This window comes from Branchiostoma floridae, chromosome 14 (assembly GCF_000003815.2).
Source record: "Branchiostoma floridae strain S238N-H82 chromosome 14, Bfl_VNyyK, whole genome shotgun sequence".
Classification (NCBI taxonomy): domain Eukaryota; kingdom Metazoa; phylum Chordata; class Leptocardii; order Amphioxiformes; family Branchiostomatidae; genus Branchiostoma; species Branchiostoma floridae.
Genome location: NC_049992.1, coordinates 21139985 through 21152622, shown reverse-complemented (window position 1 = coordinate 21152622; position 12638 = coordinate 21139985). Strand labels below are relative to the sequence as shown.

Genomic DNA, 12638 nt, shown 5'->3' with positions numbered 1-12638 from the left:
TTTAAAAATGACCATGTGTATAATATATAAAAGGAACAAATTTCAACAGTTTGGATGGAAAGTCGGTTGCCAAATGGTGGGCCTTTGAAAATATTCCAGTCTTCCACTCAGGTCAAAGACAATGTACTAGCTGTTGTCTGCACATACTTTCTCCAGGTGAATGATAGAGTAGGAGTGATGAGAAAACAGGATGGAACACTCCATTTCTATGTGAATGGGGCGGACCAGGGAGTAGCAGCTCACAATGTCCCCGATGGACTGATTGCTGTGGTAGATCTGTATGGCCAGGCTGCCCAGGCTACCATTGTGGACATGTCAGGTACATGTAAATCTCAAGAACAATATTGTAGTTGCACAGAGATATTGATTGTAGTGATGTCTGATTGATCCACATGCAGGTCCAGGATACATAGCACAGGTACACTCAGTCAAACCTGTATTAGCGGCCACCTTTGTATTTGGCACGTGAATAGGTGTTGGAAAGACAAAGGTCAAGATCAATTTGGGGCCCCTTTATGTGTGACCTCGGTACTACAGCAGAACTTCAATCTTTTGGTATCTTTTGACCAGGACATAGTGTCTTGAGTTTTTGGTAGCAGACAGCTTGTGATGTAAGGGAGAAGTGATGTTTGGGCCTCCTAGCAGATTGCTTGGCATAATCAGCATATTTCGTGAAGTTATGAAGTCTCCAACCTCTTGTTGACGGCTGTTCTTGGGACCTATAGTGTACAGCACCTCATGACTGCCGTCATGGCATGTCAAAGCTACGCAAGAGTGTGTCGGCCAGCTCGCTTCCGTACCCCAGTTAAGTTATTCAACTCGAACTATTATGTATTTTATGTATCACCCCTTACACATATCTACCAGTGTATCATAGGTTTATTCTTAAATCACTCAAAGTCCTTATTCTGGTCATACATGTATGTGCCACTTCAGAGGATGTCCCTCCCCTCTCGTCGGATGGTGAGACGGATAGTTCTGATGTGGAGCACAACCGGAGATTTTCCCCACGGAGCCCTCTCATCAACAACTGTGTCACCGAGGAACTCCGATTTCATCATTTACATGGAAGGAATGCCACCATAACAAACAATGGGAGAACGGCATCCAGGCCAAACGCACGAGGAGAGTTTAATGATGCCATCATCATGAGCAACAGAGCACTTCAGGATAATGAGCTTTTCGAAGTGGTCATTGAAAAAATGGTGGACAGATGGTCAGGCTCTATAGAAGCAGGTATGTCCTTGGTTGATGACATGAAAGTCATGCGTTGATGATTGAGAAACTTTTTGTTTAGACTGACTGAAATAGACCCACAAATTTCGAAACAATGTACCTTCCTTTTGGAAATGGAGTTTATTTTGTGCTCTTCATAAGTGGAGTTCCACAAAATGTATCTTCCCCAAAGAAACAAGGGTTATTATGAAGGGTGCCTGTTTTTGTGACCTGATAAATCATTGATGCCATGATGGTCCTACCCTCTGCTGCATTATGTAAACGAAGTCTTGATTAGTGTGTAGCAAGTTTAAAACACGAGATATGGATAGCTGAAGTTTAGGTGACATTAGTATAGCTCAGTTGGTACACATGTTCAGTTGTGTTGAATATTAATCTTTCTGATTGATATCAATTTTTGCATGCTTATAACGCTTGTTCACCTTTATCTATTGGGTAACCTACATGTATATATCCATTGCTTTTAAAAATAGGGTATTTGGGGATATCACGTTGGCGAACGTTAGTTTCAAATTTCAATATTTTCAGGATATTGCAGTTTAAAACTACCACCCTTCGACTTGACGTGCCTAGACATAGTTACCCTGTTTTTAAAAAGCAACGGATATAGGTTACCCAATGGATAAAGGTGAACTAGCATTACCTCTTGTTTCAAAACAAATAACATAATTGAAGTAATTTCCGAATATTTTGGCTTATAACCTCCCTGATTCAATCAACCACTTAAATCCAAAGAGTACATTTTAGGCTCATTAGGCTCATTCATTCTACTGATTAACTACTCACAGGACTCCTATACAATTTACAAAACACGTTAGGCAGCCATCTTGTGGATAAAACTTTGCTTCATGTCTCTGCCTTTCAACCTTTTCCCTCCCACTTTGCTCATTAAAAATGGAATGGTCCAGTGAATCCCGGGGCTGAGCTACAAGCTGGTGTGTCCTTATGCCAAAAAGCAATTATTCAACATTTTGGAAAAAGGTGTCTAGTAACTGTTGTTTGAGAAACGGCTTTTTGGCATATCTTTTTACCTGCTGGATATGTAATCTTCATACTATATGTCCTTAGATATAGGTCAAATGTGATAGTTAAATCTGAATTGTAGAAAACCCTGTTTTTTTAAAAATTAATTAACACTGTAAATCAATACCATTGATATAGCTACTGTAGGTTAGTATAGCTCTGTACTATTGTATATATTTTGTATCTGATCAGTGTAGTATTGTTGAAAAAGGAAATTAACATCTCTCTTATAGGTTTGACAGCCATAAGACCAGATGATTTGGAATTCCCCAACACCATGACTGATATTGACTATGATACATGGATGCTCAGGTATGAAGTTTTTGAACTACATCATTCTGTAGTTGAATAAAGATCCTTTTTTTCTTCACAACCCTTTTGTTATTCCACACTGTCGTTTTGGTGAGTTTTAGCTCCCTAGGGAAATTGGATGCATTCACAAACTTAAACATATCGAGTGATTGCTTGTGATGTTGGATAAAGAAGGGTTGTGAAAATAAAGAGTCCTTTATTCAATAATGTACATGTACCAACCTTATGAAACTGCATTGGATACATCTCAAGTTGTTACTTTTCAAGATGTATAACTTACATATTTCCTTTCCTGAATTTTGTTCAACCTTCTGTGATCTAATTTGCAGTGGTTCTGCTGTTATGCAAGATGGTAGTACGATAAGAAATGGCTACCAGCTGGACTTGGATACTTTGACTGGTGGGTCGCGTTTGGGCATGATGCGGACATCTAATGGAGAGATGCACTTCTTTGTGAACGGTGTGGACCAGGGTGTTGCCTGCACAGATGTGCCACCAGGTACATACAGCATTATACCAGACTTGAAACTTGAGAGACTTGAGACTTTATTAGAAAATCCATTGACGCACAAGTACAGGTGTCCCTTATAATACTTCAACTTTTGAAGTGCTTACAAAAAGTATGGAGAACACTTAAACTTTATCTAACAAACACTGGACAAACTGGGACTTTATCTAACAAACACTGGACAAACTGGGACTTTATCTAACAAACACTGGACAAACTGGGACTTTATCTAACAAACACTGGACAAACTGGGACTTTATCTAACAAACACTGGACAAACTGGGACTTTATCTAACAAACACTGGACAAACTGGGACTTTATCTAACAAACACTGGACAAACTGGGACTTTATCTAACAAACACTGGACAAACTGGGACTTTATCTAACAAACACTGGACAAACTGGGACTTTATCTAACAAACACTGGACAAACTGGGACTTTATCTAACAAACACTGGACAAACTGGGACCATTCTCAAACTTGACCTAACCGATACATACATGTAGTACACATCATGAAGTTTCTTGAGTTACCCATGCATTCATGATCATACACACACCCATAGCCACTCCACCACAGCATGATAAAAATCATTAACCTTCTTGATGAAGCTAATTAACTGTAGAGTTTATGTATCTCACAAAGTAGAAGCATTGTATTTTACATTGTATATCAAATATCACATAGTAATAATTGATCTACAGATAATAATAGATGACTACATTTTGTTTGATTTGATTCTGGTGAAGGTAATCAGAATATTTCATGGAGATATGAGGTGTCTTAACTCTTGTTGCATTATGTAGGTATCTATGCTGTTATAGACCTGTATGGACAGTGTGCCCAGGTGTCAATCACCAGTGGAAGTGAGAACAGCCTAATCAATGGGGACCTCCAACAGTTTAACTTCACCTCGCCACGTGAGCAGTACATTATTGTTTGTTTTAGAAGCCAAGGATTTAGTATGTTGTTGTTCATATTGTTAGGACACGCTGACTTCATATGGAGTGTTTTTTTTATGCCCCAAAACTTGTATGCAAAACTGCAAAAGAAAAGTGATGGCCAAAGAAAATAGGTGCTGAATTTGATTGATCACTAAGGTTGTGGAAATTATCAAACATAGTCAGAACAATTTTCAGGGCTCGAAATATCACATCCATAAGCAAGTCTGTGCATGTAAAATTGGTGCAGTGCAAGTAAGTTTATACCAAACCAAACTTGCACCAGTGCAAGTTACTTTTATCCACTTTTATTAATAGCTTACACACACCAAGAATATTGTCTGTCCTTGAAAGGTAAAAAGAAAATAACCCTGAATAATAATTAAAAAAACATAAATTTGTTCCTGGAGGTTACACCCAGGTAAACAATATTTAGAGACAATTCCATCTCTACTGCAATGATAATGATTCCTATGGTGTTGTCTTACCTTGATTTGCATATGTTGAGTGACATTTGCAAACAAGTTAGTGAGTTTGATAAGTTCAACTGTTTTTTCCAGTGATATGTACCTGTATTGGGTTCTACCACTTTATACTAGTGATGCTAAGACTAGTGATGGATGTCACTCGAAGCCTCCAGAAGAAATCTATGGATCTTATCAAAATGTAGACATTGAATTATCTTTAATTATCTTACTGGAGGAAGCTTGCAGGAGCCTGCTCTGCAGCCGACCGATGATGATGATTATCTTTAATAAAGCCTAAATTCACCTCTTTATGAAACTGTACAATTTAAAACCAAAAATAAAATGTGCTAAGGAAAGACAAATATCCAAACATGTGGTCTTCGATTGAAAACATCTGCATGTATTGTCCCTTATACTGTGTTGTATCCCAGTTCCAGGAGCCATCCATAGGTTCCACCAGAATGCAGGGAAGAATGTTGCTCTCAAAAACAACAGCTGTACAGCCACAAGAGTACGGAACTTCAACCATGGCTTGGTTCTCAGCTCAAAGCCTCTCAGAAGTGATGAGTTGTTTGAGGTAAAGAGTTTATGATAGGACTTTATTTTATCAAGTGTATGCTCCTGCACCTATTAATCCTTTGATATTTTATGTATTGTCTATATTGTGCAAATAAAACAATCACATCAAGGTGCTCTCATAGCCTCCTTTGCAGTCTTCCACGAGCGATGGCACTTGTTGCTCTTCTTTTCACATTAGAGCCTGCACTCTTGGAAGGCTGCGAAGAAGGTTAGCATTCTGCTGGCCATGTAAACGTCATATCTTGACCAGTTTATATGATTCATAGGATGGGGGGCTGGGAAAATATTTTGACCTTGTGGAGAGCGCAGGAATGCTACCTGTGACAACAAAATGATATTGTACAGTCCCAAATTCTATGTCACTTCATCTCTGTAGATCAGAATAGAGCAGACATCTTCCAGATGGTCGGGATCCCTACAGATTGGACTGAGCATGCTGACACCATATGAGGTGACTCCCACTGCAAACCTGCCACCTTCTGCTATAGACCTTCGCTCCAAAGTTACGTGGGTCATGTCGGGTTCATGTATCAAAAGAAATGGCCTCATGTTGAAAGAGAACTACGCTCCAACCCTGGACAGATTAGAGGTAAGTGTATTTATATTTTGCATTACAGTATTTCAATAAATCACAGAGGATAACTGTTGTTAGGAAGACAGTTAGATTAACCCTTTAGAGTTAGAAAAACATGTAGATATGATAGTAGGAAGAACCCCCTAGAGTTAGAAATAAAAGGGACCTGTTTTTTGAGTGTTCGCACCGGGTCCTATATCTATAGGTTGCATTTGCAACATTCGTATGTGGTTTGGCATGTCACGTTGCTCGATGATGCACATTCTTTTTTTCGCGGTAACTGTTGTTATAACCGATGTAACGGGGGCCGCCCTAAGACGGTTCCCGTCCTAAGACGGTACGGATTTTTTGCTGATCTTATTATCCATAAGTACACCGTGTTTGTTGCCACTGACTATGCCGATTACAAAGGTAAATAAACCAAGTCCATGCACACAGCTTTAATTTCCATTCCAAGTATACTTTAACATATTTACTTCATGTTTTTTAAAAACAGAATTCTAACAGTAATGTTGACAGTGCTGAATCACTGCGGTCACCGGCCTCTGCGTATTGGCGGCTCGTGTCGCTAACTATACGAACTCGTCCAAGCAGTCACACAACTGCCATGATACACATAAATAAAGCTCCATAAAACATTATGGATATGGGTCTTCAAAGGTTTGTTGAGTAGAAAAGCAACCAAAAGGAAGCGACATAAACATTGCCACCATTGTACTCCCAAGGGAGTGTGGCCGTGAAGGTGGCAGACAAGAGAACGCTCCAAAGATTTATTTGACTGTAACAAATGATTCGTGCTGTCTATGAAAAGAAGACTTGATAGAGAGATGTATGTGATATTTTCATATAATCAGACAGAGTTTTGTTGATGTTGGCGGTGTCGTTTTTTCGTAATGGTTTTGTTAGTCGGGCATTCACAATCAGTGCATTCAGCCCATTGCCCGTAAAAACATCAGCTGGATTGTTCTAGGTACAGCCTTCCTCATATGAGACAGAAAGTACATACAGTCACGATTTTACTGTTAAAAGTAATCTAAAACATCATACTATTAATTTTTTCTGTGTACTTAAATTTACCACTTACTTCTGAAGAGAGCAAAATGTAAAAAAAGCGTACCGAGTTAGGCACACTGTCCAGCGTAGCACAAAATTGGAAGGTTACATACACGAAATTGTCTCACAGTGTTTGCCGCTTGTAACACGCAGCGCGAAAGGTTCATGAACCACATGAATGCATTTCTTATTCAAGTATGTTGTTCAAATCTATGATTAAAAAATTCAGTCATAAAAATTTGACCACTCTCAGGCAACTAGCGATGGAGCGCCATGAGTTTGAGCGCAAGAAAAAGCGTACCGTGTTGGGGCACCTCCCGTTAATAACTTCAGAAATCACCCCTTTATTTTTGGTACTGTGGAACAGGCAATGTGTTTTCTTGTGTAGCTATCATTTGTCATTGATTATGCAAATTAGGTCCTCATGTGCATAATTTATATTTGTTGCTCATCTCCTACACCCGAATAACAGACGTACACAATCTTTGTTAAGAAAGAAGGCTTAAATCGCATTTCCTGATTGCAAATTTATGCAAATGAGGTCCTCATCTGCATAATCAATGTTCAATGATGTACATAACTTCCAAATGCCATAAGTAAGAAATTTCTATCATTTACCACATTGGGATTATAGCATATTCTCATTACTTATGCAAATTGGTCTCCCATCCAAGTACTATATCAAATACTACACTCACCATGATAATACACACCACATCATACTTCACAGAAAACAACACAACCGACATAATCCTAATTACGTGTACGTCACAGAGTATGATACCTATGGTCACTTGAATGTTCACCTCGGAAAGAGCTTTGTCTCACCATGCTCTTCATACTGTGTTGGAAACCTTTCTCAGGTTGGAGGCAGGGTTGGTGTGAAGAGATGTACAGATGGTACCATGCACATAGTCATCAATGGAGAGGACATGGGTGTTGCTGCAAACAGTGTTCCAAAGGTAAACTATGTTTCCTGATGGAATTCCAGATTAAAGCCTGCATGTTTCAATATCTTGCTGGGAAGGGTACATCTATGGAAAAAAACTGTCATGAACATGTTGCTACTACTACTAGTACATGTTTGAGTGAGTGTGAGTGAGTATTTAGGGCCACATTTTAAGCTGTTGGGGAATTGAACCATGCTCCTCCATAGCATCAACTTTTACATTGATTTGAAATCAAACTCAAATGCTTCCAATATGTGGAGGTGTGCAAGTATGTTTGGCTGGAAATATTTGAAGAATATAATTTGTTATAATGTGCCAGGGGCTGAAATTGCGAGGAGCTTAGTAAAACAATAGGCGGGGTAAATTGCAAAGGTCCGATATGGCAGCCCGTATACAGCGTTTAGTGACAGTAATTGCCCCATTTGCGGCCAAAGGACTGTAAGTTTTGAACCACTCACACCAGGAAGGACCCCTACTCTTTTCGATAACTGTAGTGGGTTCTTTTACGTGCCCGAGGTGTGACTCTCCCCGAACATGGGACCTCCAGTTAACGTCCTATCCGAGGGACGGCCCTAGCTGGAGCTAATTACTCATTTTTAACCTGAGTGAAGTGAGGAAAGTCATTTAAGTGCCATCAAGAAAGTGCCATTCCCAAGTGGACAAGAATGGCAACATGGCAGGTTTGGACCCAGGATCTGTGGAGCGCTGTTGATTACACCACATGATCTCACGATGATACTCATCTTTGGTAATGCAAGATGAGTATCATCTCCACCTTTATGATATTCTTTTGGACTAATTGTAATGATGTTAAGGAAATTAACCCACTTTTTCTGCAGGACATGTATGCAGTGGTGGACCTGTACGGGAGAGTGGAGCAGGTCACAGTTATCAGCTCATCTTTCCCCGACCTAACCGAGTCTGACAGGCCTCCTTCTATCAGTTCAACTAGCACAGAGTCATTAGAGGTGAGACTCATGATGCTTTTCATCAGGGCCCTAGCCAGCTCGATTTTTTTCCGTCAGCCAATTCCCATTGTCGCGAAAACCGTGAAATAACTATTCCAGGAGTTAGAGAGATTGAACTGAGACCTTGAAAAACGGGTTTTTAATGAGATTATCGTATGTGAAAGAGCACCGACACACATTGTCAACAATCATAACAATAGCAAAACAAACGGTATGTGGCTTTTACGGCCGTGGACGGCATCCCCAAGCCGCCTGTAGCTTCCGCCAAGGATTTTTGTCCGTCAAGGTTGACGGATTGGTTTTAAAATTTTTCTATCACATGCAGCAAATTTCCGTCAATTGACGAAAAAACGGATGCTGCCTAGAGCCCTGCTTTTCATCATAGAAAATAATATAGTTTGCTTCCAACAGAGAAGGATGGCCTCTGTTGTGGGCTAGAAAGCACACCTTACTCAGTTTTACTGATGAAAGGTACAAGTAGTAAATGCTACACGTTCATACAATGTAGTAAAATGTACTTGATAAAAGTTATCTAGTGCATGTTATCACCTCGATGTCTAACCATCACGATCATCATCATCATGATAATAATACTTAATAGGATAAATGAGAACCTGAGTGTTGAGCACACATTTCTGTCCAGAACTGTGATGTCAATGTTTAATGATGGTTGATGTTCCCTGATAATTGAATGTGTAAATCATCGGCATCCTCAGTTCTCTTGACAAAGACTAGAGCTCTGTCAAAGTTCAGTGATTCCAACTTCTTCACCCCTAACAGTAGAATGGGGACAGTCCTCGGAAATGTGTACAGTCCTCTTGAAAAGTGTGCAGACCTGGACTTTCAAGCGATAAATCCTTTTAGAAAGCGGCCGTTCCTGCCTGTATTTGCGTACACGTACAGTCCTCAGGAATCGGTGCAGACTTACTTCTCGGGAGAAGTGGACACTCCGAGGACACCCCCGCCGGCCCGTGGAATCAGCCGTTAACCCGGCAGATCACTTCCTAGTTCACTTAAATGACAACATCCAAAACTGGTGAACTTTCACCCCACCAGTGCTCTCGAAAATGTCTCAGCTAGCAAGGTAAGTATAGTTTTGATTGAAAATTGAGGCATGTTGAAAATGAAGCCGACTGCGTGGCAGACAACCACTTCTGTTCAGTGTCATTTTAATGGCGGCCTATCGCTTGCCCAGCAAGCACTACATCGAGTTTTAGCCTACTATTCGCGTGCTTTCAGGCCCCCTTCTTGAGCACACGTATATGAGAGTAGTTTCAAATGCCTTAATTTTTAATCAAAAACTCGACTTACCTTGCGAACTGAGACATTTTTCGAGAGAACTTGCGGGGTGAAAGTTTTGGATGTCGTGATTCAGATGAACTAGGAAGTGATTTGCCGGGTTAAGGGCCGATTCCACGGGCCGGCGGGGGTGTCCACTTTCCCAGAGAACTGTACCGATTCCCAAAGACTGTACGCTTGTAAAGGAACGTCTACTTTCCAAGAGGACTGTATGCTTGAAAGTGTAGGACTATCTACTTCTCTAGAGCTAAGGATTGTACACAATTCCTGTCTCCTTTGATGGTCCAGTTGTTCTTGTGTTGAATTGTGATCTTGAAAACACATGGAATTATGTAAATCAAGGGAAGGAATATCGGCCAGAAATATGCACCTCTGACTTGTGGCAGATCTGTGTGGCCTAAAGGTATAATTGAAAAGTCAAATAAAGTACTAGTACACAGTCACTCCTTCACCAAGCTTGAGCTCATGTTGTTTTCTTCTCTTTTCCTTGGGTAATTTTGCATAAACAAAGTCCTGCAGCATAATGAACTTGCTTAAATTTGTTTAAAAAAATCCTAGACTGTGTTATCCATGGCATTATCTCATGGCATCTACAAAATTGTGAACTTCTTTGTCACAAGTTATTACAAAATGGTTCAGAATACAAGAAAATAATGTCGAATGTACACAAAAACAATGATCATTTATGGTTTTACATCCCTGTAGCTCCCACTTGCACTATTTGAGGCCCTTTTGCCATCTATCCATACCATTTATGAACCTCAAAATTTGAGTCAAATAAAGTACCCAAAATTTATCAGGTATAAGTTAAGACATACAGTTGCTGAATGAACATGAATGTGTGCTTGGTCGCTCTGTCTGTCTCTTTCTATATGATATAATTATACTTTAGTCATGGCCTTATGTCTCATCAGTTTATGTCTTGTTTCCTTTCAGTTGGATGCAGAATGCACATCATTAGAACTTGTCTGTATGGAATTTCATTGGAATCACGGCAAAAACGTTCAGCTTATCAACGACAACATGACAGCATGTCGGACAGCGAGCTACAACCAGGGCATTGTGGTCAGCCGCAGGCCACTGCCCCGTATGCAGCTATTCCAGGTTTGTCATGGCGGAAGGCTGTGTTTGGTGCTACTCTACATTTTGTACCTTTAGGGCCACACTGAGTTTACTTAATGGTTGACATCTGAGAGATGTGTAGAGATGTGCAGCAAGTCTTAGCCAGTACTTTACTACCTGGACAGATATGTTTCTGCAGGTATGGATACATGTACATGTACACATGTCTAGTATACATGTATCTGTAGGAAACATCCCATCCCAAGTTTCTCCCTACATGCTAGATGACATAAATTCCTCTACACACCAAGATGTTTTTACAGATACTTAAGTGGTTCTTTAGGTTACTTCAACATGGCAATTGTCATTTGAGTAATCTTTTCCCAAATAGTATTTTTTTAATCTCAAATGCATAAAACACTTGATACATGTACAAGACTTGATACATGTACATTTGTATCATGAGTTTAAGTAGGGCCCTGGGTGTCTGATAGTAAAGTGCAAATAAGGGGTAACAATTTGTGTTTTCAGCAGCTTCTTTTATTTTTGCTGCCCATAATATTACATTGCTAAAACATTCTTCCAACACTTTAGTGTACATGGATCAAATTGTCATCTTTCGCAAGAGTCATAGACCACCAAAATGCAGTTTTATTTTAAGAGGATTTGATTTAGTAATCTCCCAACACAGATGAAATTTCAATAATCATCATCAATTACTGTTGTTTTCCATCCCCATCAGGTGAGAGTAGACAAGCTGAACCCACGATGGACATCATCATTGTTAATCGGAGTTGTAGGACAGGCTCCTGACAAACTCAGCTTTCCTCTCACAGCTGTGGGCATCAAGAAATCCTCCTGGATCATCCAGGGAAATGCTCTCTTCAACAACTCTGTCAAGGTACACATAGGTTACATGAGAATTAAAGGACTAAGGGTGACATTGGTCCATGTCTCTTTAAATATCTAATCAAATTTTTAACAAATGACGAAGGATATTCTTTTTGTTGATTACAGATATTATCAACCAATATCAATGTAATGGTTACTTGTCCCAAATTCCCTAGAATTGATACCAGAGCTCCGACCCAGTCTCAAGAATACGATGGATCTATCATGTTTATCAGGGTTTAATGCTGTTACAGAATGTCCTTGGAGGCTGTTATAGAATATCCTTGGAGGCTGTTATAGAATATCCTTGGAGGCTGTTATAGAATATCCTTGGAGGCTGTTGTAGAATATCATTGGAGGCTGTTATAGAATATCCTTGGAGGCTGTTATAGAATATCCTTGGAGGCTGTTATAGAATATCCTTGGAGGCTGTTATAGAATATCCTTGGAGGCTGTTGTAGAATATCATTGGAGGCTGTTATAGAATATCCTTGGAGGCTGTTATAGAATATCCTTTGAGGCTGTTATAGAATATCCTTGGAGGCTGTTATAGAATATCCTTGGAGGCTGTTGTAGAATATCATTGGAGGCTGTTATAGAATATCCTTGGAGGCTGTTATAGAATATCCTTTGAGGCTGTTATAGAATATCCTTGGAGGCTGTTATGCTTCCGAATATCCTTTGAGGCTGTTATAGAATATCCTTGGAGGCTGTTGTAGAATATCATTGGAGGCTGTTATAGAATATCCTTGAGGCTGTTATAGAATATCCT

General features: G+C 39.8%; 1 protein-coding gene across 3 annotated transcripts in view; it reads left to right on the top strand.

Annotated features, from left to right (window-relative positions):
• LOC118431142 (neuralized-like protein 4) overlaps positions 1-12638 on the top strand; it is a 37349-nt gene that overhangs the window by 15885 nt on the left and 8826 nt on the right. For 2 of the 3 annotated variants that reach the window (XM_035842261.1, XM_035842259.1), the window contains exons 10-20: positions 157-319; positions 937-1236; positions 2493-2571; positions 2901-3070; positions 3889-4002; positions 4922-5067; positions 5446-5658; positions 7560-7658; positions 8486-8614; positions 10850-11017; positions 11718-11876. In XM_035842261.1, the coding sequence (XP_035698154.1) occupies positions 157-319; positions 937-1236; positions 2493-2571; positions 2901-3070; positions 3889-4002; positions 4922-5067; positions 5446-5658; positions 7560-7658; positions 8486-8614; positions 10850-11017; positions 11718-11876 (1740 nt within the window). The remainder of the gene's footprint in view (positions 1-156; positions 320-936; positions 1237-2492; positions 2572-2900; positions 3071-3888; positions 4003-4921; positions 5068-5445; positions 5659-7559; positions 7659-8485; positions 8615-10849; positions 11018-11717; positions 11877-12638) is intronic. The other variant, XM_035842260.1, reaches the window with a different exon arrangement.